A 23,967-nucleotide genomic window follows, 5' to 3' on the forward strand; every position below is an offset into this window, starting at 1 on the left:
ATGTTATTATGGTGTATCCATATAAATGGCCCACCCTGTACATTGAATGTTTATGGAGCTTCATAGTAGGCACAAGTCAGCTGAATTCACCCCCAGTTTCTTTATGAACCTGACTTTTTCTGACCACGTAGCGCTGCTGGACAATTAATGTAATTTATCAGTCTTCTTGTTGCAGACCCAGTACCAACAGCAGCTACTGCACAGAGTCAAAGGAATGTCTGGAATATGAGCTGATCTGCAAAACGGATGAATATGAAGTGAGTGAAAGCTCTCAGCAGCCAGCAGTGCAACACGCGTTTCCGACTCGTCAAGCTCGTATTTCTCACATACCGTGTGCTTGTGCGCGTTCGTGTCCAGGTGCGGCACTACAGCCCCACTCGCTGGGTATCAACAGATGCTGAAGCCTATTTCATGGGAGTGGGTGCGGCCATGGCTTTCAGGAGACTCTTCCAGTATATTACCGGAAGCAACGAAGGAGGTAAGAAGTCGATATACAGGAGGTCAAATTGAGCTTTGATGAAGTGCATCAGTGTTTGGAATGATGATGACGGTGGTCATTCAGGTGTCCAGATGGACATGACCGCTCCTGTCCTGGTCAAGATCCCAGAGAAGACCAAGATGTGGGAGCCTGCTATCTACACGCTCAGCTTCCCACTGCCGTCAGCCTATCAGGACAACCCTCCAGCACCCACTAATGACAAGGTAAGCCCTCGAATTGCCCTTGCCTCTACTGAGGTCAAACGCTGTTTATCCTGCCGGTAACTGTGTAATTCAATCAGTGATTTTCAGCTTTCAGATCAATAGAGATCATTGACGAGTGCGCGGTACTTAGTGCGGCTGGCCCTGCTGCTGCTCTCACTCAGCAGAATAGAAATGCATAGTGCTGAGTCAGCAAGGCGCCAGTGCTCTCTGTGTTTTCTGATTCTTAACAGACGAATCAGCCAATCACATGGCAGGAACTCATGCGTGTAAGCATGTAGAGATGGCATCCGAATTTAAGTGAGCCAGACTACTTCAAGCTGACAGGAAGGCAACAGTAACTTAAATAACCGCTTGTTACAATCAAGGTTTTCAGAAGAGCATCTCTGAATGTACGTCACACTGAATCTTGAAGCAGATGCGCTATAGCAACACAAGACCACACCTGAAGTGCCATTCCTGTCAGCTAACAAATGGACACTGATCTGATCTCTGATCTGATGAGTCTCCATTTCTGCTGTAACATCCAGATGTTTGTTGTAAAAAACACGAACACATGGATCCATCCCCCCCTGTGTCAGTGGTTTAGGGTGGTGGTTATGTGTGGGGGATACTTCTGTGCCGGAAAGAATTGGGGCGCAGTATAAGCAAGGTGTTCCTACTAAGGCTTCCAGGTAGTGTGTGTATAACGTTACAATGATCAACACACTTGTTTCAAGCAGTTTATTTTTAAACTATCGACTCTGTGTGCTGTCAGTGACAGCAGATGGTCATCTTAGTTCCACAGCTCTTGAGGACACGGGAGGCTTTTTAAGGCCCAGTGTAACAATTATTTTGAACAGTGTATCGTGCAAAATTTCTCTAGTTGATCCCACAAATAAAAAGATCAAATTGTATATAAGTGTAAGAGTTTCTATTATATATCTAAAGCTACTCTGCTGCCCTTCCACTTTGTTTTCCACATGTATTTCACTGTGCTGGATTCTTCTCTGCATCCATCGCACAGCTGTATTTCACTGAGATGCCAGAGATGGACGTGTACGTGAGGAGTTACGGAGGCTGGATGCTGTCGGTCACCTCCAGGCTTCACGCCCACCTGCTGACCAAAGAGCTAACCAGAGTTCGAGCTTCGTACAACCACAGCTATCACTACGGAGTCGGCTACGACAGGTGCTACGCATGTCTCATTTCTAATTTTCTTTGAGGGAATCACTCATGACTGTGTCATCATGTGGTTCTTTTTGCTCTAGTCCATGTTGTGCACTCATTAAACAGTATTATCTGGACTTGTACTGCTGCACAAGGCATCGTCGCCTACTTCCAACTCTTATGTTCATGTCTCTTCTTCGTTTCTTGTGCGTAGCCCCTTGAAGCTGTTGAACAGGCACAACGAGGTGTGGTACGTGGCCGAGGGCGAGCCAGTTTGCTCAGATCCACACGAGCCGACACCTGCGCACACACCCCGTCCGACTCCCACCAACTCGCCCACAGACTTCCCCTTCGAGCCTCTCCCAGACAGCCTCTCTGATTCCCCCTCACTCACTCCCTCCGACCTGTCCTCAAACACCACGTCCAACTCCACCTCACAGATGCCCTCTGACACACCCACTCTGTCCCCATCAAACACTCCACCCAGTTCTCCATCTGATCTGCCTGCTCAAGCTGCATTCAGCAATCCCCAAACATCCACCCAGAACCTGCTGGAACCGGCATCCAACTCCTCCGATCCCACCTCTGTGAGCCCGTCGCTGGAGCCCCAGTCTGGCACCACTCTGTCGAACAGCGTGGCTACCAGCCCCGAGGAGACACCGGCCGACACTGAGCCTGTGGTCGAGCCAAACGATGCTCATTAGCAGCAGTCAGATGTGATTCAAGCAGCTTTTCCAGATATATTTCTATGTAATCTAAACAGAAAGCAAACAGTGGAGGTTCTTGAGTCTGCGTGTGACAGACGGACCTGCTGTTCCTCTCCTTTTCCTCCTTTTCTCACTATACCCCTACTTATGGCACCGAGTGTTTAACTGTGTGTTCTATCGCAGCTTTGCACCTGCAGCTTCTCGAATCACTGATCACGTGCACTTCCACTTTGTCATTCCAATCTTATCCCACCGCTCCAGCGTAGATTTAAGTGAAATCTATGTATTAGTTAGAAGGTTAGTAATCTGAGTTATTGTGCTGGTTGATAGATGAAATGATGGAACAAATTAATAGGCCAGACTTAATTATCTCAATGCTCAGTTTCACACTGAAGTTCTTAATATTTACTGCCTGGGTGCAACTTTCTAAAAGTTCATGCGTTCAACTTCTTCATCACTTTCGTGACGTATGTGGCAACATATTCATTTTGCATTTTCATTGGGATCTTTCTTGCAATCTTAGACACTAACTAATAATACAAACAGCTCCCAGATTATGACTTTGTATTTCACTTTTCTTTCCAGTATGTTGGCCCAGAAGAACCCCCAAAACTGCAGCCATGTGATTTGTCAGCTCCAAACTTAGATATGTGCAAATAAATATTTACCAAAAATACCTTCCTTTCCTTTGCAATACATTTAACCAGTATGTTATGGGAATTAATAGAGTAATCAAATTTCAACATTTATACCTGAACAGTATGATTGTTGAAAGTAAAACTGGACTCCTTGGCTCTGGCCTTTAGTTTTTCGATTAATGTTTCAAAACCTTTAAAATTACTTTCCCTGCTAAACTTGACCAAAAATAAGAAATGTTTTGTATGTTCTGTTACTTTAAAGTGGTCAGAAGTGTTCCTCACCACTAGGGGTTGCTGTAGAGCAGTGCTACGTCTCAAACTCTCTGAGCAATCTTGGTTCTGACAAGGTGGAACTACTGAAGTGGCCAGTTAGTGTATTTCTGGTAATCTCTATACATGTCCATATAGTACATGGTACTGTAAGCAAGGGTGATACAACAAGAGTGGTAACGGCTAATAATAATAATATGCCACATCTTTATCAGTAAAGAAGAAAGTCACTATCATTATGTTAACGTAAGCAGCTATTTAGCTTTGTGTGTGTTTTAGGGAGTAGGAGATCAGTGTTTCAGCCATCAAGGATGTAAACGTCTTGGTAAGAAATACTGAAAGTTAAAACTGTGTTTATCTGTAAAGGAAATTGTTATATTTAATGTAATTTAGCACTGTGTAGAAATTAAGAAGTTCAGTCTGCCCTCATGTAAAATCTTGATTAGTCATATTTTCTCTAGAAACTCACTCCACAACCACGTTGCTGTAGCCATGTCTGTGTGGGTTCTCTCCGTTTAGCTTTTAGCCCAGCAGTGGCACTGCTTTGCAAACCGTCTGCTTAAGTGTGACCTACAGTTTCAACCAACTGCAGTAAGACTGCTCCAAAGATCTCAAAGAATCCCAGTTGATCAAACCAACGCAATAAAATTGACATGTTAATGAATTACATCCTCTATTGATGCATCTCCGAGCTACGTGCTGTATATATACACAATATATATACATTCTGTTTCTGATGAAGATGCAATAAAATAAACATGAACTCATGTTGGACTCATTTTGTTGCTGATGGTCTGGACTCCACTGACTAAAATGTTCAATTTTCCTTTTATTCATTTGTCAGTGAGCACAACTGAAGGGGAATCGACCCAAATGGTCTCCCACATGTATTCTGGTTCTGTTCACATGGAACGGCATCTCCCTTGCAACCAGGAGAAATGGATCAAAACCTATAAAAAAGCAAGCACCTGCAGCCCTGTAGCAACTTTGTCAATATTTGTGGAGGAAAATAAGCAGTGAATGAGAATTTTATGAATGAATGAGAATAGTATTATATCGTATATAGCAATGTATTGTGATAATATCATATCATGGGGTGTTTGGTGATTCCCACATCAAAGCCAAGCACTGAGGTTGGCAACCTGCGGCTCACGAGCCACTGTACGGTAACCGTAAGCCTATTTATACATTTACTATGTATCATTAATACATGTACATTAATCTATCCTGTCCTAATTACATGTAACATCCTTGTTACCCGAGATTGCTGCTCTTTTTCTCCCTTCATTTGGAAGGAGCCACAACAGCGCTTTTGAAGCTGAAGGTTGCTAATGGCTGGCCTAGCCAATAGCGAGGCTCTAAAAGAGCCAATAAGCGACTTTAGGTCAGTTATATAAAATGATTTTGTCTTCTCAGTAAGATGAGGTCACATGCTGTAAGTGTGAGAAACGACAACAATGAAAAGTTTGATCAGTGGAGTTTAATCCAGTTTGTTATTTCATACATGTATGCTGGTTTGAAAGAGACCAGTTTCACTGTGTGCACTCAACCAAGAGCAGAGAACCGTTTCAGTAACATTCAGTCCATTCTGACTTCACCTTAACAAATGCTTTTGAATCCCTAATGAATCTTTTTAGGTGTTTTGGTGCTTAAACATACTGCCCTGTGACATTCATCAACTGTATAGAGATTTTCCTTTTTTGCTGCAATGGGAAGTTTCTACTGCAGAAGGTGTGTCATTATAATGAAATGACTGCTGGCCATCTTTGAATATGACAGACCACGTGTGGTGTAAAACCAGCAAAAGGTAATTCACTTGTCCTTCTCAGGTCATAAAACAAGACACGAGTTCCTTCTTTAATATTATGAACAGCAGGTAAATATTTAAAGCAACGGTGTCACCTTGCAAATAGTGCGTTTCACTGTTGTTTCTTTGCTATGTAGCAAAATTGCTCTGCTATGTTCATTCTCGCAGTGTTCAATCGTTTCCCTGAGTCACCGACCAGGTTTCTACCTTCTAATGTCCATGTAATTGTGTTAACTATGGAGGGACAAGGAAAATGAAGTGTGGTGTGGTCTGGCCACCGGCCTTACACTTGTTTTATTTTATTAAGCATCAAATATTTAAAATGGGGTTTAAAAAAATGTTTATTTTTAAATTGATACTGGGAAATTTTTGTTGTTGTTTTTTTTTTTAAACAAAAGAAATGGGACACATCTGTGTGGGCTCCATTAAAGCTGAATGATATATACAGACCTTTTCCCCATTTTCAAGAAAGACCTTAGAGTTTCTCAGTCAAAGAGTGGTCCGATTGCATTAATAAAGCATGTTCAGGTGGCTTAGCTGGCCTGCCTGCAGTCCAGACCTGCCACATTATGAAACAAAAAATAAAGAAAGAATAGAATAGAATAGAATAGAAAAGAACAGAAAATATGACAGAGGCTCTGAACTGTTGAGAAGTTCAAGGTCTACATCAACCTAGAAAATATTTTTGCTTCCAACACAGTTCAAAGAGCATAATTTACAGATGAGCTTATGCAATGCAACCCACGATTTGTAAGCAATTTCATTTTTTTGTTATTTAGGCTTTATGCATTTCTTTATGCGTTGGGTGTCAGAATGTGTGGCAGCTGATGTGATCTAGTTGCAAAATGGTCTCCAGTTATTGTTAGTTTCACAAATGTGAAAGACTTTCTTTATTTTAATGAAAGATTCATTAGGGAATACAAAGATGGCAACGCTTGGAACTCCAGTCTGTATCAATCTCTTCCCAAGAGCACAACAATTCAGGTACTTCTAGACACAAGCTTGTTTATGACACGTCATTCTCAAGATTTGATAAGTCCAAGTATACAAAAGTTGTTTAAATTGGCATCTAATGCTCACATACCATCAATATAGTTTCATCAAAACCACAAGTTTCCACTGTGATCTTATTTTGAAATAAGCTTATACCACATACAGTAAATAACCATTCATGCTGTGGTAATCATCTCTGAGAACCGCTACGCATTTACAGATGTCCAAAAGAAAAAGCTCGCCTCTGCTATATGTATCACATGGTTATGGCTATCTTTCATCTTGCAAAACAAATGTGCTTTATCCACCCACTAACAGTTACTGGTAGAATTAACGTCATACACAACGAAGGTCCCGTCAGACACTCTGACGTGAAGGCATTTTCTCTGTCGTTTGGCTTTGTGTAAAAAACTGGTGTTTTACTTAAGGGGAGGACTGGCTAGCATTCGGTAATTTCATGAAGTTTTTCAGGAAACAACTATTTTCTTTCAAAAGAAAAAAACATGTTTGTATTTTCAAACAATGAAAGTGTACGTAAGGAGACTTTTTAAAAGTAACTAATCCTTGAGTAATTACAAAACCTTCCTCTGTGTCAGTGTGCTGCTCCTGTCTCAAAGTTGTGCTGTTGACACTTTCGTGCACATGAAGGGGAGTACAAATCGCTCCAATTTCTTTTTTTCTATTTCTTGTAAAATCTGAGGCCAACAGAGGTGAGGTGTTTTTTACAGGCCTGTCAGTGTGCACGTATGTTTTTCGTGTTTCACTTCAGTTTGACTGTAATTACAGTGTATTTAGAGTGTTTTCATCATCCATGTGCCACTGTGTGTACTGGATCTCACTTGGAAGTGACAGCCTTCTTAGTAACACTTGCTCTCCTGCTTCCTCCACCTCCCGCTCCTCCTCCTTGCCAGAGATGGCTGGGGATGGTGAAGGCGTCCACGCTCATGCCCATCGTTTTAGAGGGGATGGCACTAAACTGCTTCCTGTCTGAGCTGTATTTGTAGATGGACTCCACCTGAATGGAGCTAACCGTCCGTGGGCCCACCCCAGCCAATCGCGCAAGCTCCTGGGTGTCAGGGTTCATGGTGTAAACGCCTCGAAACTGGCAGCTGGAATCGCGGAAGAGGATGAGGAAGTGGTTGGCAGGACTCTTCTCCATTTCCTGAAGTTGGAAAAACATGAATAAAAGATGCAGTAAGCACATGTTGCATCTGTGAGTATAGTCTACACCAGGCATGTCTAAAGTCTGGCCCGGGGGCTGATCACAGACATCGGTCAGATTTTACACGGCCCTCGCTCCTACCTTTAAAATGCATTATTTATGGCCTGCCACCACTAACAGAATTAATAAAGTGTCATTTCTTCTCACCTCAGTGTAGCAACCTCAGTAAGTCACTGAGCTACTGATATTCAGCTTCAGGAAATAATTCTGTTATTCTACTCTCTATATGTGAACGAAAAGCAGATTTATTTTGTTAAGGCTTCAAAACCAGATCACCATAATGAAAATCTTTGTGTTAGTAAAGTAAAATGTAAAAAACAGCACAATGTTTATGCTTCAAAAAAGGACGTGAAGGATTATTGGTCCCTGGGTGATTTTAATAAACATGGCGCCTACAGTTACAGAAATAGCAGAATTCACAATGAGCTTGATTAAAAGTGAAGTAAAATGAGTCCTCTACCTCAACAATCTTGTTTTTTTGAGACTCGTTGACCTTCCCTGCGAGGCAGCAGCGAGAGAGCGCGTTGTGAATGATGAATTTATTGGACTTGAAACTTGGTTCCTTGAAGAGTTTTGGACCTGAAATGTAAAAAAACAAAACAGACATGCTGGTTTTTGCAGACCAACTACAGCTGAAAGCACTTGGCTATTGCTTACAAGTACAAAGGAACCGAGTGATCGCGTTGGACCTGCTTAACGTTGTACCTGAGTATTCTGGGGCAGGTGAAGTTCCATTTGAACCACTCTCCGAGTCCTTCTCTCCATTTGTCAGTCTGCTTGGTGTTACACAACCTGAAGGCGAATCAGGGCGGGTGCTGCAGAGAAACCAAGAGTGCCCCGGTCGCATTATGACATCATAATAGACAGCAGAGGTAGGCAGATTGATCCAAATATCGTTAGTATCAATATGAATGTTGGTACTGTATTTAAAATCTCGCTGTGTTGATAAACTGCCCTATAAGACGCTCGTGAAAAAACAACAAATTGTTGCATTATTGATGTCAACAGATTTGCCAGCATCAGGAAGTACAGGTAGTATATTTTCTAGCATGCCGGCTACTTTCTGATGAATTGGAGCAATGTATTGAACATAGAGGATAGAAACAAACTAAATTATTGAAAAACTATAAATAAATCTGAAATCCACAACCAGAATTTTCTTTTCTGAAAATTTTGAGTTATTAAGTTAAATTTTGGGGAAAATAACTCAAAGGTAGGTATCAATATTTAAGTTAATAAGAACAAAAACAAATCCTATTTTTTCTGACTTTCTAACTTTATCACTGGAATTTCTGATATTTCACTCGGATGCAAACACCTGGCCAACTAACCAATGCTGCAATTTCTTAAGCTATGCTTGTGCTGCTGCGACCTGACAATGCAGCAGTGTACCTGCGGAGTCTCTTTGTGGGGTCACCACCATTGTTTCCTGGTTCGTCTGTGGCTGCCAGGTTGAGTGAGGAGTGAGAATAGACTCTGGTCAACTTAGTACCTGGGGAAGCAAATGGTAGAACATAAAAATATTTCAGTCATTCAAATAATGTAGAAATACTTTTTTCGAAACTATTTTGGCTTTACCGGTCGCTCCCTTGGCGGGACTCAGAGATAGCTGCGTTTCCTCTCTGGTCATGCTGCGAGGCCGGGAGCGGCTTTTCTTAGTGGAAGTTCGTCCTTTGTTAGTCGATTTTTGCTTAAGAACTTTGTCCAGGTCCTCCATGAGTCTGAGTTGTTGCCGCCATGCGTACTCCCCCCGTGTAAAATCTCCACGGCGAGCTGGAGTAGCCGGAGGTGTAGGAGAAGGTGAGGTCGTGGCTGCAGGAGGTGTGCTGGAAGGTGATGCCGCTTTTTTTTCTGAGGATGCTAGTCTAAACCCAACCAAACAAATTTAGGTTAATTTTACACAAATTTGGACTTGTTAATCAACAAATTCAAGAAAAGCAAATCTGTGGGGATTTACTTTGTATAGTTGCTTTCACAAATTTATAGAAACACTACCTGATTTCCTTTTCTTGCTCATTCCACTGTCTCCTCTTCTTTAGTTCCTCTGTTCTCTTCTGCTGTCGTTCTAACAGTACCGCTCTACGTTGAGCCATCTCCCCTTCACCGTGAACCTCGTCCTACAAACAAAGAAGCATGTAATTCATGTGCATCCAAAATACACTTTTCCTTGTCCATTCTCTTTTGCAAGAACTCACCTTGAAAAAAAATCCAATTCCTCCTTTGGCTCCCACTTCGTTCTGCTCTTGACCTGGTTCTAACATCTCCGCCTCTCTTGCATGTCCGCCTTTCGATCCAATTTGTTCTTTTGGCACATCGCTGTCTTCTATTGCCAAATTTAGTCGCTCTATTGGATCCAAAGGTTCGGCAGGGAGTCGTTCTGCAGGTTCCACAGCGGATTCTGTGTGGTCGCTCATGGAATCGGAGGAGAACTCCTGCCCCTCATCAGTTGGTTCATCGCTTCCCCCCTCTGGTCCCCCAAGAGATGATAATGATACTTCAATCAGGCTGCATTGCTTTCCCGCACCCGCGGCTCTTCCTCCTTCACCTCCTGTGCTGTACGCAGCAGACATGGACAAAGTCTCACTTTCAAATGAGCACTCAGAAGGAGCACCAGAGCTGCTCCCTCCAGCAGCTCTTAGACGATCTTGCCTGGGTTGCGGCAACCCTCCAATGACCCCTGTGTCTTCCTGCTCCAACTCCAGGCTAAACTGGGTGGGTGTTTCACTTGAGCCTGTGTCCGAGGTGCTCTCAGCGGCCTGTGGCTGCTGGGTAGCCTGGGGAGACTCCTGGGGAGTCCGGGGTCCACCGATACGGAAGGAAGAAGAGGTCTGTACCTGACACTTGCTGGGCGACACGCGCCGCAGGTGTGGGAGTGTGTCCACAGTTTGGGTTGGTGTCAAGACGCGATTGAGCGGAGGGAATTTAAGTTCGGAAGGCCGTGGGTGAGGCTGGTGTTGGATACGTGGATGGTGTTTGGGGCTACGGGGAGTGGACTGACTCTTAGTGCGAGAAGCTGGGCAGGAGGAAGATATAATCGTTTTTGGTGATGTGGAAGAGGAAACAAGATGAGACCGGCGTGATGGGGAAGAAGCAGATGGAGCATTGGAACCAGCAGGAATCACCCAAGCTTTACTGGTAGTCCTGGTTGGGGTTTTTGTCGGAGTTCTTGGTGGTGTTTTTGTTGGAGTGTGAGGAGGGGTTTTGGGTGGTGTTTTGGTATTACTTCTAGTTGTTGATTTTGGAGTTGTTCTGAGCATATTTTTGGGTCTTTGGTTGCTCATGAGTTGCTGTTGCTGCTCGGTAAGTTTCTGCATGTCCTTCTGTAGCGACTGCAGAGCCTCACTGAGTTTCTGCACCACCTCGTTGTATTCCACTAAAACGGCTTCCCCCACTTTCTCTGTTCCTTTTTCTTTCTCTGATCCTTTCTTACTTTCAATAGAGAATGTGACCTGTTTCTCTAACCGCGGAGGATTGGAAACAGATGGCTTTTCTTTCTCCTTCTCACCATCTTTCTTTTCTTTCTCCTCCTCCTGTTTCAGTTGTTCCTCCATGCGAGTGAGACGCTCATCAAGGGTCAGATTATCATCCGCTGCCTCACCTCCTCCTTCTCCTTGCTCTCTTTTCAGTTGAAGGAAAGCGGTTTTTCCAAGCCGCTGCCTGTGCTTGGCAAAAATAGCTTCGATACGTCTTTTTTGAGCTTCGATGCTTTTGCGTTTTTCCTCAAGACGAACTCCCAGTTCCCAGGCCTCAGAGCCAGGTTCCGGACCTCTGGGACCTGGGCTGTCCTGGCACCCTACTGCACCTGCTGGGGTGGAGGGTGTGTTTGGAGTTGCTGGGGTTGTTGGAGTCTGAGCAGAAGCCGACTCTTCCCCAGTAGCAGCAGGGTGTCTTCTTCGGTTGTCTCGTCGCTCAGCAAAGCTCGTCATGCGTGGACTGTTGCTGGTGCTGTGGTTTCCCTGACGACCGCTACTGGGTCGTATGTTACCCGGGGCGTTTCTGGGCATATCGTCCGATGCTTCCGAGGAGTCGACGCTGCCATCTCGCAGTACAGAGTCGTCATCACGTGACATATCAGAACGTCCTGACCTCTCCCGGCTTTCTCTCCTTCCTTGCCTTTCATTGCCGCCCACTTCTCCTCCAACTGGCCGGTAGAGGATTCCGGAGCGACACGGAGCAGAGCTGCTGAGCTGGGGATTATCCTCTTCAGGCGAGTGCAGAAAGAAACCTGCTGGAGCTCCTTCAGGACGTAACCTGGGCTCTGGCCTGTCTGCCAAAGCTACTTTCCCACCTTTCTCAGGTACCCTTCCCTTCTTCTGGTCTTTGCTGCCCGGTCTATGGACGACCTGCATCGCCTCCTCAATGGTCGGCAGCTCTCCCATTTGTGCAGTGTGTGCATATGGACCCCAGGAAGAGCGCTGCGATGGGGCTGAAGCGCTGACCAGGTGGCTGAGATCCTCCGGAGGGCTGTACGGGACACGAGTCATCCCTGCTGATGTCATCGGGGACGTCATTGCCGGGATGGCGGTGGCGAGGCTGTCAGTGCTGACGGAGCGAAAGACAGAATCTATTGGGTTTCCCATGACAATGTCAACATCACTGTCCAGGCCAAATGGGATGCTGAAAGTCACTGCTGACAGAGGACGACTGCAGAGAGGTGGGTGACAACGGAATGATGGATAAATGGATGAGTTGCACCAACAAGTATGGAAAAGCAGAGTCCACGGAAGCCAAAGTAAGAAGATTAAAAAAATTAAGATAAAATATGAGAGCAACACAACACTTACGATAGAAAGCACATAAAGGGTTTAAGGATATCTACCTGATTTGTTTCTTTTTCCAGCTTTTGTTTTCTGCAAAGAAAATAACTCATAAGTCTCACACAACGGCTAATTGCACGCAAATGCAAAATAGCAATAGGCATAAAAGATGCGTGCCCAGTAACTGTTACCTGGTGAAACTGGAGAGGAGATGGGTACAAATGGTTGTTTAAAGATGAAAGAAGGAGAACCGCTGAAAAGAGACAACAGTGTTACACAACACAGCCAATTTTTGTCTGTGGCCCATCTGTTTGACTCAACAAATGGCTTGATTAGGTCCTGTTTGACTGTATTCAGATTTATTTCAGTTGAGTGTTATTTCCTACCCTGTAGTAATTTGGGTTTAGTGACTGGTCTTTTTTTAAATAATATTTCTAACCACTTTTTGTATATGTACTTGTATGTGTGGCATGCTGGTACCTGTTGCTGTTACCAGTGACGGGACTAATACAGTCAGTTAACCCTGAGACATCTGAAAGGTACAGAATGCAGTGTTACAGTCAGTGAACAAATGTGCACAAAGCCAGTAAAGCAAAGAAGTTCTTATTAAAGTGGTGAAGTCACAAACCTGTGAGGTCAATGGGCTGTACGGGCTGGACAAAATCAGGTTTCTTGATCTCAAACCACTCCAGCAGCTCTGCTATGAAGCTCATGATGTTAAGCTGAGGAAAAGAGTGTGTTAGCGTGACATATGGACATTATGAAGACAGCATCAGCACTGAATACATTACTTTAATGTCATGCCTCAAATTCAAGATAACTATATTACTATAACGATAAGATAGACCTTTCAGACATAACATTATGACCACCTGCCCAGTATGGTGTTGTTCCGCTTTGCTGCCAAAACAGCCCTGACTTGTTGAGGCACGGACTCTACTAGGCCCCTGAAGCTGTGGTATCTGCACCAAGATGTTAGCAACAGATCCTTTTACTCATGTAAGTTGCAATGTGCCTCCATGGATCAGACTTGTTTGTCCAGCACATCCCACAGGAGCTTGATTGGACTGAGATCTGGGGAATTTGGAGGCCAAGTCAACACCTCAAACTCACTGCTGTGTGCCTCCAGCCATTCCTGAATCATTTTTGTGGCAGGCCATCAGGTAATGTCATGCTACAATGCTTAGGTACCTGGTACGAGTCAAAGTAACATCCACATGGATGTCAGGACCAAAGGTTTCCCAGCAGAACGTTGCTCAAAGCATCACGTTGCCTCTGCCGGCTTGGCTTCTTCCCTCACACACCATCATCCACTTGATATAAAAGAAAACGTGATTCATCAGACCAAGCCATATTCTACCATTGCTCCATGGTCCAGTTCTGATGTTCATGTGTTCATTGTTGGTGCTCTCAGTGGTGGACAGCGACCCTGACTGGTCTGCAGCTATGCAGCCGCATACACAACAAACTGTGATGAAGTCTGTACTCTGACACCTTTCTATCAGGGCGATTGTGGCTCAAGAGTTGGGAGTTCGCCTTGTAATCGGAAGGTTGCCGGTTCGAGCCCCGGCTTGGACAGTCTCGGTCGTTGTGTCCTTGGGCAAGACACTTCACCCGTTGCCTACTGGTGGTGGTCAGAGGGCCCGGTGGCGCCAGTGTCCGGCAGCCTCGCCTCTGTCAGTGCGCCCCAGGGTGGCTGTGGCTACAATGTAGCTTACCATCACCAGTGTGTGAATGTGTGTGTGAATGGGTGGATGACTGGTTGTGTAAAGCGCTTCGGGGTCCTTAGGGACTAGAAAAGCGCTAATCAAATACAGGCCATTTACCATCAGAACCAGCAGAAAGTTATTTGGCAATTTCGTAATGGACTGGTTCTTATATAGTGCTTTTCTACTCTATTTGATATTTGGCATGCAGACTGTAGCAGATCGAACCAACAACCTTCCAGTTAGTAGGTGATCCACTCTACCACCTGACCTACAATAGTTCGTCTGTTGGATCAGACCACACAGACCAGCCTTCACTCTTCACATGCATCAGGTGGCCTTGGCCGCCCATGACCCTGTTGCTGGTTCACACATTTTGACAGATACTGATCACTGCAGACTAGGAACACCCAACACGAATTTAGATGCTTTTTAAACTCTTTTTAAAGTTTAGCAGACGCTATGGCCCAATCATGCAGCCATCACAATTTAGCCCTTCGCTCAAATCTGTACCCTTGCCCATTTTTCTCTTGCTAACCCATTAACTTTGAAGCCAAAGTCTTTACTTCCTCTCTAGTATATCCCACCAACTCACGCTATGATGAAGAGACAATTGGTTTAATTCACTTCACCTGTCAGTGGTCATAATGTTATACCTTTTCGCTCTAAAAGCCGGCTTCTGTTGCCCTCTAGTGGTTTAAATTGAAACCAACTGGTTTACATTCAGACCACAAACATTTTTCAGCCTATAGAAAGGATTAAGTTAGGAGTAAACACCCATGCAAAGTTTCTCTGTTAACTAACAACAGTTTAATGTCAGAGACCGTGACGCTTACATGCAGAGTCAGTGGCGCGTAGAGCATATCCTCCACAGCAAGGGGGCAGCAGCTCTGCAAGCTGCTCTCACAGAACTCTTTGATCAGCTGCAGGTTGTAGAGAGAGTCAGCTACTGACATGGTATCCTTCAGACACACATCTGGAAGGAGTAAACAATGAAAAACAATGGACCAATGCTGCTTCCAGATGTTTGTCAAAGAACTTTAAATATATTTGCTTCAAATCAAGATAAAAGATGCTTTTTTTAAAGGCAAAATCTAAATAGAGAACATGAGAGGCACTATTGCGTTTTGTGACTATACTGATGTACTAAAAGTTACACGAAATGCATTAACAAGCAACATTTACAGGAAATTGTATTTTAAATTACAGCCCTATCACTTAAGCTGTTGAGTATTTTGAAGCGCACATTAACTAAATATAAATATTTCATCATCCTATCTGTACATCTATGCACATCTATGAATGTGTGTTAGTGTCTGAGTTAACGTGTACCCTCTAGAGGCAGCAAGCTGGGGCAGTAATAGTGCAGCACAGCAGCTATTGCGCAGCCGTTAGACAGATCTTTGACCGCAGAAACCAGAGGGAAAGTGGGAGTCAACTTAGACTGCACTTTGTCCTTCCTATAGCGAATCTGGATAAGAAAAGAGAGGGAAGGAGAAGAAAATTGACATAGGGGGGAAAAAGAACGTTTTGCAAAAAAAATAAAATAAGTGAGACTAAGAGTATACAGGCAGGGAAACGGGTTGTTTTTAAAGGGATTCAGAGAGAGACTCAGAAGTAGCAAAGGAAATATAAAATCAGCCAGCGTTGTGTTTCCGTCAGACAAGAAACAAAAGCATTGACTTAAAGTGTGAAGCCAGCCAAACGCCAGGAAAAACTGCAAAGAGAAGAAAAGCCCATAGAAACAAAGCACAAGACCAATGATGCCTCAAGTTTGTACACATATAGACACAGCAACCAGAAGGTGCAGTGCAACAGTTAAAAAGGGACATTGCAAACAAAGAAAAAAGACTGAAAGAAAGACGTGAAAAGGAGGATGTTTGTTTTTCGGTGTCCATGCAGTAGTAATGGGCACTGATGACACTGTGAGCCTTTGCTTCTAATTGGCATTGATTAAATGAAAAAAGTAAAAGAAGAGAAAGAAAAGGTGAGTCTCGCAGCTCAGACGCCGCATCAGTCTTTGACGTCCACATGAGATAAACAAACCCAAAAACAAGGCATCTGTAACGTAAGCTGACTGTTCCACAGCCTTGTTGGAGCAGGACAAAGAAGGCGCGTTCAGCTTCAAAGGGTAGCACGCAGTGGCGCCGTGCCTCCTATAACAAGGCTCTGTAACACACAACGATAACTATGGAGAAGTTGTGTTAAAGGCTAATGAGTTTTAAAGTGATCCATCCAGCCTCGAGGTTGGAGTGGTGGTTAGCTCGCAGTCAGCTGTACGGTCAGTCACTGGTCGACAGCGTGGTAGGTGAGGTGTGGCGATTGGTCGGTTTGTCGGTCAGTCGAGTGCAATGGTACGGGAAGCGGGGGTGGGGGGAGAGGGTGAGAGAAGAGCGAGGTGTTATACGTTACCACTGGCGGCTTATTCCCCGACTCCTTCAAACAAAAAGCGATAGCATGCTGGATGGGGGATGGCAGAGAGAGGGAAACAAGCATAAATGACAAGGGGGCCGCTCATCATGGGAACCGCCACACCAAAAAACGTCTGCTCAGGGGGGAGAGGACAGAGCGATGGAGGAGGAGGAGAGGAAGGGGACAAACAAAGGGAGCGCAGATGTCTTTTAATAACCACTTAATAAAGGTCACTTCACCTCTGTCGCCTCCTTCTTCAACAACTCCTCCTCCACCTCGCCTCTAAAAATCTGGCTCATTTTGAGATGAAACTGATGACTGAATGTAGCAACGTCAGAAACACCCAGTGTCCAAAACAGCATCAGTTGACAATAATAAGGAGTTTCGGGACATAATGGGGCAACAGATCGGTCAGCTGGTATTAAGATAAGTCTACTGGACACTTTTTATGAGGAGACAGGTAAAAGGTATGTGTGGGCATTTCCAGCAGGCACAATAATGTCAGCCGTAGCAGATGGACAGACAAAGAGGACAACAGAGAAGAGAAGAGTACACTTACGGGGACTAGTTTCCAGTACCACCGGGTGGACTGACACTGCCAGAGATCAAGGAGTGACAGAAACAAACCGAGGGGAGAAAACAGAAGAAGGGCAAGGTCAATGTTTGAAGCTGCAGCAACATAGCAATGAGGCACATACATGCTTTATTACAAGTCATCAAGCATGTGAGTATTTATGTGTTTGTTGGCGGTATTTTACCGAGTCCTGAACAGGCTGCAAGTCTGTGCAATTCTGTGACTTAGGCGGCTCTTCTTCTTCTGTGCTTTCTCTTAGCTTCTGGTTCAACTGCAAATGTAAGACAAACACTATTACAGTAGAACTCACATGATTTCAAAGTTACAATGTTTTATCACAAGAAATAAAATGTTTCTTAGCCAATGCTAGCTAACGTGCTAGCATTAGCTGATAATGAAATTATAATGATAATTTCTTTAGCTTAATTAGCAAGTTTCACTATCCCAGCTGTCATGGCGTGAGAGATGGGGGACATCATGGACTGTAAACAAGTCTGCCCATTTTACAAGATTCGTTCATTCCACGAGTCAGAAACAACAATTGTCCAAGATACGTTCACAGGCTAACAACATGTGATTGACACGTCGTCCTCCCCTCTCTTGTCACGCCCAGAATCAAAACACCATTCAGTGATTGTGGAAATAGTGATGCTTTAAACCAGTAGAAACCAGTGGTTGTCATCATAGTAGTTATGTCCGTCTCTTGACAGCATCCATCTGAGGATGAAATGGTCATGTAAATCTGCATAACTTTGAATCTCAATACAATTTCATCTAGTGAGGTTTTTTTATGTCTTCTCTGCTACAAAGACCAACGCTTCTTTGTGTCAGGTTGTAAACGTGTTTATTTTTGTTGTAAAGCTGGACATTTTAACAGTCGGTGTGGATTGATTCGCTTTTGGAGCTAACCTCAGGTTGCCACTGGAGACAATGCAGAGTCTGTGGTATTTCAGCATTCAGATTCTCATGACTAGTCCTGTCAGTGATGTTGTGTTATGTGTGATAACTTAATCTAAGGCTTTAAACCAATAAAAACCATGAACTGGGACAGAAGTTGAATCTGCTGAGACCAGCAGAAATCACCGATGTTGTGTTCTCACCCTGTTGACCCAGAAGAGCAGTCCATTCTCCCACGGCGCTCCAACACCCATCTGCTCCGCCTCCACCGCCATTTTCACCTGACCCACCGTCTCTTTGGTAGCCAGTGACATCAGCGAGTCAATAAGGGCGAGGTGGGCTTTCTGCACCAATCAGGGAGAAGAAGGACCATTTAAGCACCTGAGTAGCTGGTATGACTGAGACTGAAATGTTGGCACAGTTGGAAAGGCCAGTCTGAAGATCTGACTCTTTTCCTTCCTGTAAATGATCCAATCTTACATTGGAAACCTCCTATAAAAAATGTTTTTAAATTGTATTTAAGTGACTATTCAAATGCTACCTGAGATGCTGAAAGCATTCAACCACTTGCAGGTTGAATTTAAAGTAGAAAATACGCCATCATACAAATACACAACACACACCGTTTTAATAGGGCTACTGCTAAGGTCCTCCTCTGTGACATCGGCATCCTGGACCTTCGGAGCGAAACCTTTCTTAATGAGGAACTGCAGGAGGGCAGAGTTATCAGCTGGAGACCCCTGCGATGCTGGCTGAGAGACCCCGTGTGCCTGGGCAAGCAGTGCCTGAGCTCTGCAGTAGATCTCCGGGGAGAGAAGCAGCTTGGAGACAGCCGGCTTGAGGTGCTCTTGTTCATACTGGTCCTTATAGAGCGGATCGCGCAACTCCACCGGAACGTTCTCTGAAAAGAAAAGGACATTCTCACTTTGGTTTTTGGAAGAAGAGTCCATATTAGCAAATATTAGCAGCCAACAGGTCTTCTCCTGTCGGCTGCTCTCTTTAGGGGTCACCACAGTGGATCACCTGCCTCGCTCTCATTCACATGGTGGTCAGAGCTCACTTCGCAGGCCAGATTTACTAACACACTGTTCCATCACAAACTGGGTTTTTGTTGAAATTTACTAAGAGAGCACAGTGACAAGAGGTGGGAACGTAGAGCTTTTTGCAACTGATCCTGTCGCATTTGTGATTCTGGAAGTTACTCTTTCAAGGCACAAAATATAGAGAAGGGACTATTTAAATCAATTGTACAGATGTTTAACACTGAATCACACCTATTACAAGGTAGCTGTAGCTAAGGAGGTAGAGCGGGTCATCTGCTGATTGGAAGGTTGGTAGTTTGATCCCTGGCTCCCTTCAGTCTGCATGCTAAATATCCTTGGGCAAGATACTAACCCGAAGTTCTTTGCTGATACATCCACTGGAGTATGAAAGCTAGTTAAAAAGCATAAAAAAAAAATTATTTGAGATTTGACTTCCACGCTATTTTGGCCTGTTCAGTAAATCTGACCTTAAATCTTCTTACAATTAGCATATTAGCTTAATGGATGTTGCTAGCATGCAAAGGTAAAGAGAAAAATTCTTTATGAAATATTTTTAACTGCCAGTTTGACCAGTAGCAGCTTTTGAAAAAGAGGTTTGAGATTAAAGCACCAACTTCTAGCTCCTCTTTACACACCGATCAGGCGTTACATCATGACCACGTGTCCAATAAGGTGTTGTTTCCCTTTTGCTGGAAAAACAGCCCCGACCTTTTGAGGCATGGACCACTGAAGGTGTGCTGTGGTATCTGGCACCATGTTGTTGTCAACAGATCCTTTATCCTGCTGAAAGAGGCCACAGCCAACAGGGAATGCCGTTTCCATGAAAGGGTGTACCTGATCTGCAACAATGCTTATGCTTAAAGAAACGACGCTAGATGCAAAAGATACAACTGTGTTTAGAAATTCAAAGGACGGTCACTGAATGGTGCAAGCTGTACACTCATCTATTATCTCCAAGCCGAGATCATTGAGAATAAGAACTTGTCCACTTTATACAAGAGCTACATCTCTTAGGTGCATGTGAGCTGATATATATGAGGAGAAAACACTGAGCTTTCCTGTGCTGTGCTCTGGGAACGGTAAAAACTGCCAGATGGATTTCTGATGCAGAGAAAGGCTTTATGAAAACACTGCCCAATGTAAAATAAAGGCCGCAGCAGTCACACAGGCTGTTTGCAGCCAGCCTTGTCACATAAACTGTGGAAAAATATAAATAACTTATGGAACACACTGAAGACGTATTCCCACAATGGAAATCTGTGACGGAAAGCTACAGAATCTGACTGCAGGAGGCAATAATGTCATCATCTTCATGTACAGCTCAGCTAGGTTACCCAGACAAGAGAGTGTGTGTTTGTGAACATGTCCAGTCCGCTAGGAGTTGGTCAGTTCATAGACACATACACACTGTGACCACAAAAACACACAATTCCCTGACTGACCCATATTCCAACTTGGCATGATCTGGAAGACTGGAGTAGATTTGAAGGAACTCTCAGAGCTCGCATGACTTCCGTTCACTCTGCAGTCAGTCCCTGATCTCTTTAAGTCTCTGCCATTATTTTCTACCCCCTCACTTCTTGATCCGTCCACACACATTTTCAGAGTGACCCGCAATGAGCGCCACAACTACTCTCCACTGTCGTAAGGCTTACTTATGTAACTGAAACTCCTCCTTCCTATGCTGTGGCCCATTTCTCTGAGGAGAGGAGACAAAAGACTTGACGAGCACATCGATTACACTGAGCACACACTGCAGTGCAGTGTGACACACGCGCACTGTTTTTGGGGTTGGACCCCTTTGCCTTTCAGACTCTGTAAAGAGAGCTGGGAGGAAACAGGACTGCGGTCACTATGGGAACGATGAAAATGGAAAGTGGCCATTTGTCCCAATCACAGCTGAGGCAATGAGACTGGACTGCAGAGTAGGGAACATTACAAACAGGACTGTGGAGCTATCCATTTAAATCTTTCTACCACAGTGCAAACACGTGTTTAGGGAAGCAGATATGGATTATTTTCTCCATGGATTGACCTGCTAATCATTCTAAAAACAATGAACAATGTCCAGGATAGATTTCCTGAGCCAATCTCAGACTCTTCAGACTCTTCAGATTGTTTCCTTGTGCAACCATTATCCCAGAACATGAAAAACATCCTGTTCTATCAAAGAAAAGCAGAATATTCCACGAGTTAAAATGGGAATTTGTAACATATAAGCTTGAAAACTGAGAGAAGGTACTAATGTGCTTGAATTCAAATGGTTCCTCTGTTTAGACGCATTTAAATTCATGTTGAGTTAAAGTCCACTCATCATTTCAGGGTTACATTTGCTGAAATTGATGATTTCCTTACTACCAGGGAAGCCTATGAATGTCTTTCAGGACATAAATTTAAGTCAACATTATTTTGGGTTGCATCTGAAAAAGTTGAATGGTTGCTAAATCCCCAGCACTCACAGAAGGCGGTTCAGTTCTAGTTGGTGTAGACCAAACACAGAGCTAAAACTGATGTGAACACATACGCATGTGGTGACTCTCGGTTTGTCACTTCTCGTGAGTTAGAAATATTTTATTGATGATGCGTGACTCCTGCTCAGACAGGACAATCCTGCCAAAGAGGACTGACTCTCAGTGAGGCCATTTCCTGGTTAAATAAAGGTCACGGAGTCTTTACTAGAAGACTATTACCTAACTTGACTTGGAAACCACATGATACCAAGAAAAAAATACAACTGGTTTCATAATGTCTCTGTTTGTTTTAAAGTGACACAATCATTAGATAACAGCTCTCTGCGGTCCTGTCCACTGTTTGGGTGGAATAATAAACCTCGTCAGTGTGAGGACTGTGACCGGTGCATGAATCTCATGTGCGGCTTTATTAGTGCCATTTTCTTCGGGGCTTCCATTAAAAACTCGACAAGACACCCCAGTGGACATTTTCCAGTTGACGGATAACAATGAAGCCTCCCTGCTGAGAGGCTTACAGCTCATCTCTCCTCCTCTCTGCTGTCCTGCACTGACGGGGAGGCCAGACACAAATGTGATATGAAATTCTGTCTAAAGCCATTACTGCAGCAGATAACCTGGATTATTACATGCGCAGGTTTACTACTGCTTAGTTAGCCTGCTGTGTGACATCACTGCATTAGCCAGCACAGTCTGAACCTTCCTACATGCACATTATGTGAGATTGGGTCATGTCACATTTATCATGCTAACAGGAGGCCGGAGGTAGCCACAACACTAACCAGAGCAATAGCAGCTGGCAGGATACTGAACTGCTTCAAAATCAAATACGGTTTTGTTTTGGTCGGTTGGTCTGATCAAATGACAAAACTGCTGATTGCAGACCCAGCCACGCAGCATGATGTCACCCGATACAGAGCAGGCATAAAGTGCACAAAGACCAAAGCTGACCTAACATTTCTTTCACAGTGTAACCAAAATCTAAACAACGTGGTCTTCGTGAGAGGTGGTTTAACGCAGCAGGATGCTGCACCTACACCTGCTTACAGCATTCAGAAACCCTCTGCATTCTTTGGCCTGTTAATGCAGGGAGGAGGTGGCACTTGTGCCGGGTTTATTCAGAACTTCTTCAGGGAATGGATGGATGGCTTTCGTGTGGTGCAAGAAAGCCATCCATTGTCTTAGCAGCCCCACTGTGTCACCTTCACCACACCGTGCGTGCGTAACAGTGACACAAATATTATGCGGTCTTGACCCATTTAGAGCAGGCCCACGCATGAGCTATACATACACATTTTCCAAATCCACAAAAAAAGCCCCAACAAATAAATTTGCCCGTCGTTACAAATCTCTCCACAGGCCTGACTGAGCCCGGCTCTGACAAAGGCTTTGTTGTCCGGTTCCTCCACGCATCACGCACCACTGAGGAGATTCCTTCTGACAAGCCTCGTGCTCACGTCAAATAATTGGCTAATATGATAACCTGCACGCGCTGTGGAAACTGCACACCCGATAGAGGGGGGAGACGCTGGTGCAGGTTGACCACGAGCATCGTCGTGGCAGAGGATGATAATGATGGATGACGCGGAGAAGGGCTTTCCTTTGAAGGCAGATAGCGGGGTTAGACGGACTCGGAGCTGCATATGGAGCGGGATACAGCGGGATAAATTATTAAGCGCCCCACCCAAGATGCGCCTCAGCTGTGGGTAGAAGCTGGAGGGTACCTGCGGAGCCGTAGGATTTCGACAGCAGCCACCGAACGCTGGCGCAGATCTTGGCTCGATTGAAGTCGTACTGGTCCAGCGGTTTGATCTCCGGCACCGAGAAGGTCTTCTTCATCGCGCTGGGAGAGTCCACCATGGCTGCGGTGTACCGCACCGAAGACACGGAGACAGCAGCAGCAGCAGCACCGGGGAAATGTGAGGAGGAGGGATGGAGAAGGAGGCGGGGGAGGAGGGGAAACGGAGGAGGGCTCTGCGATTTAGACTGAAGACAAACAAATGAATGATAATAAATCAGTTATCACAAACAGAGGGTTGATAATAGAAACGTGGTCTGCTGACAGATTTGTTTCTTTTAAAAAATAAATGTCACACTGGTGCCACCAAGCCGGCTCCACGCCCCCCTAAACGTCACAAATCAGCCAATGAGGATGTTTCTCAGATCGGCGATGCTCTCCGCAGCAGCACAAACAGCACTAACAAACCTCCGCTCCGGTTCACAAGAGCACATTGATGGAATTACCCGACGCCACTTTTCAGCCTGTAGACTCGGCATAAACGCGAGTAACAGCCTCCTTCCTCCACACGGCGGCGCCCTTGAGCAAGGCATCAACTCGATCACTCACACGATCACTCACTACATCTGGAAAGTATTCACAGCGCTTCGTTTGTTCCACATTGTGTCATGTTACAGCCTTATTCACGTTCATTTTCACACCGTATTCTAACGCAGTAACCTCAAAGAGAAAGTGAAAAGTTTGCGTGAAATTCTTGCAACTTTTACCCAAGCGTCACACAAATGAGTAGCTTTACTATAGCCTACCGAACCAAACTACAGAAACAAACAAAAGATTTTATGATAAAAGCAAACTGAAGCACTCTGACACCCCCATGAACCTGTGAA

General features: G+C 44.5%; 2 protein-coding genes across 3 annotated transcripts in view; one reads left to right on the forward strand and one right to left on the reverse strand.

Annotated features, from left to right (window-relative positions):
• The window catches only part of soul5l (heme-binding protein soul5, like), a 7,569-nt gene extending 3,339 nt beyond the window's left edge, over positions 1-4,230 (forward strand). The window contains exons 3-7 of the mRNA XM_005744593.1: positions 176-257; positions 358-478; positions 563-702; positions 1,706-1,869; positions 2,063-4,230. Of these exons, the coding sequence (XP_005744650.1) occupies positions 176-257; positions 358-478; positions 563-702; positions 1,706-1,869; positions 2,063-2,552 (997 nt within the window). The 3' untranslated portion in view covers positions 2,553-4,230. The remainder of the gene's footprint in view (positions 1-175; positions 258-357; positions 479-562; positions 703-1,705; positions 1,870-2,062) is intronic.
• A 1,404-nt stretch (positions 4,231-5,634) lies between these two features.
• On the reverse strand, positions 5,635-23,339 carry LOC102194775 (calmodulin-regulated spectrin-associated protein 3-like). 2 transcript variants are annotated; one of them, XM_005744594.1, is made up of 19 exons: positions 23,067-23,339; positions 18,455-18,732; positions 18,035-18,175; positions 17,119-17,205; positions 16,920-16,955; positions 16,361-16,408; positions 15,281-15,419; positions 14,785-14,924; positions 12,871-12,964; positions 12,723-12,774; positions 12,434-12,495; positions 12,305-12,335; positions 9,681-12,129; positions 9,481-9,602; positions 9,064-9,350; positions 8,878-8,977; positions 8,191-8,300; positions 7,946-8,064; positions 5,635-7,425 (listed from the first exon to the last, which is right to left on the reverse strand). In XM_005744594.1, the coding sequence occupies exons 1-19, from the start codon at positions 23,200-23,202 to the stop codon at positions 7,099-7,101; spliced, it is 4,758 nt and encodes a 1,585-aa protein (XP_005744651.1). In that variant the 5' UTR covers positions 23,203-23,339; the 3' UTR covers positions 5,635-7,098. The 2 variants fall into 2 exon arrangements, with proteins under 2 accessions (XP_005744651.1, XP_005744652.1); XM_005744595.1 differs by lacking the exon at positions 16,361-16,408.
• Between the last annotated feature and the right edge of the window lie 628 nt (positions 23,340-23,967).

This window comes from Pundamilia nyererei, unplaced genomic scaffold (genome assembly GCF_000239375.1).
Source record: "Pundamilia nyererei isolate P.nyererei 1_Seehausen unplaced genomic scaffold, PunNye1.0 scaffold00145, whole genome shotgun sequence".
In the NCBI taxonomy this organism is placed as follows: Eukaryota; Metazoa; Chordata; class Actinopteri; order Cichliformes; family Cichlidae; genus Pundamilia; species Pundamilia nyererei.

What these genes read in the sequence shown, in the direction of transcription:
- LOC102194775 (XM_005744594.1), bottom strand. Translation starts at nt 23,202, where the DNA reads ATGGTGGACTCTCCCAGCGCGATGAAGAAGACCTTCTCGGTGCCGGAG. An exon ending in CAGCTTGCTGCCTCTAGAGG is followed by an intron (nt 14,925 to 15,280) that starts GTACACGTTAAC and finishes TACTCCTTCCAG; the next exon opens with ATGTGTGTCTGAAGGATACC. An exon ending in TCCCGCCAAGGGAGCGACCG is followed by an intron (nt 8,978 to 9,063) that starts GTAAAGCCAAAA and finishes TTGCTTCCCCAG; the next exon opens with GTACTAAGTTGACCAGAGTC.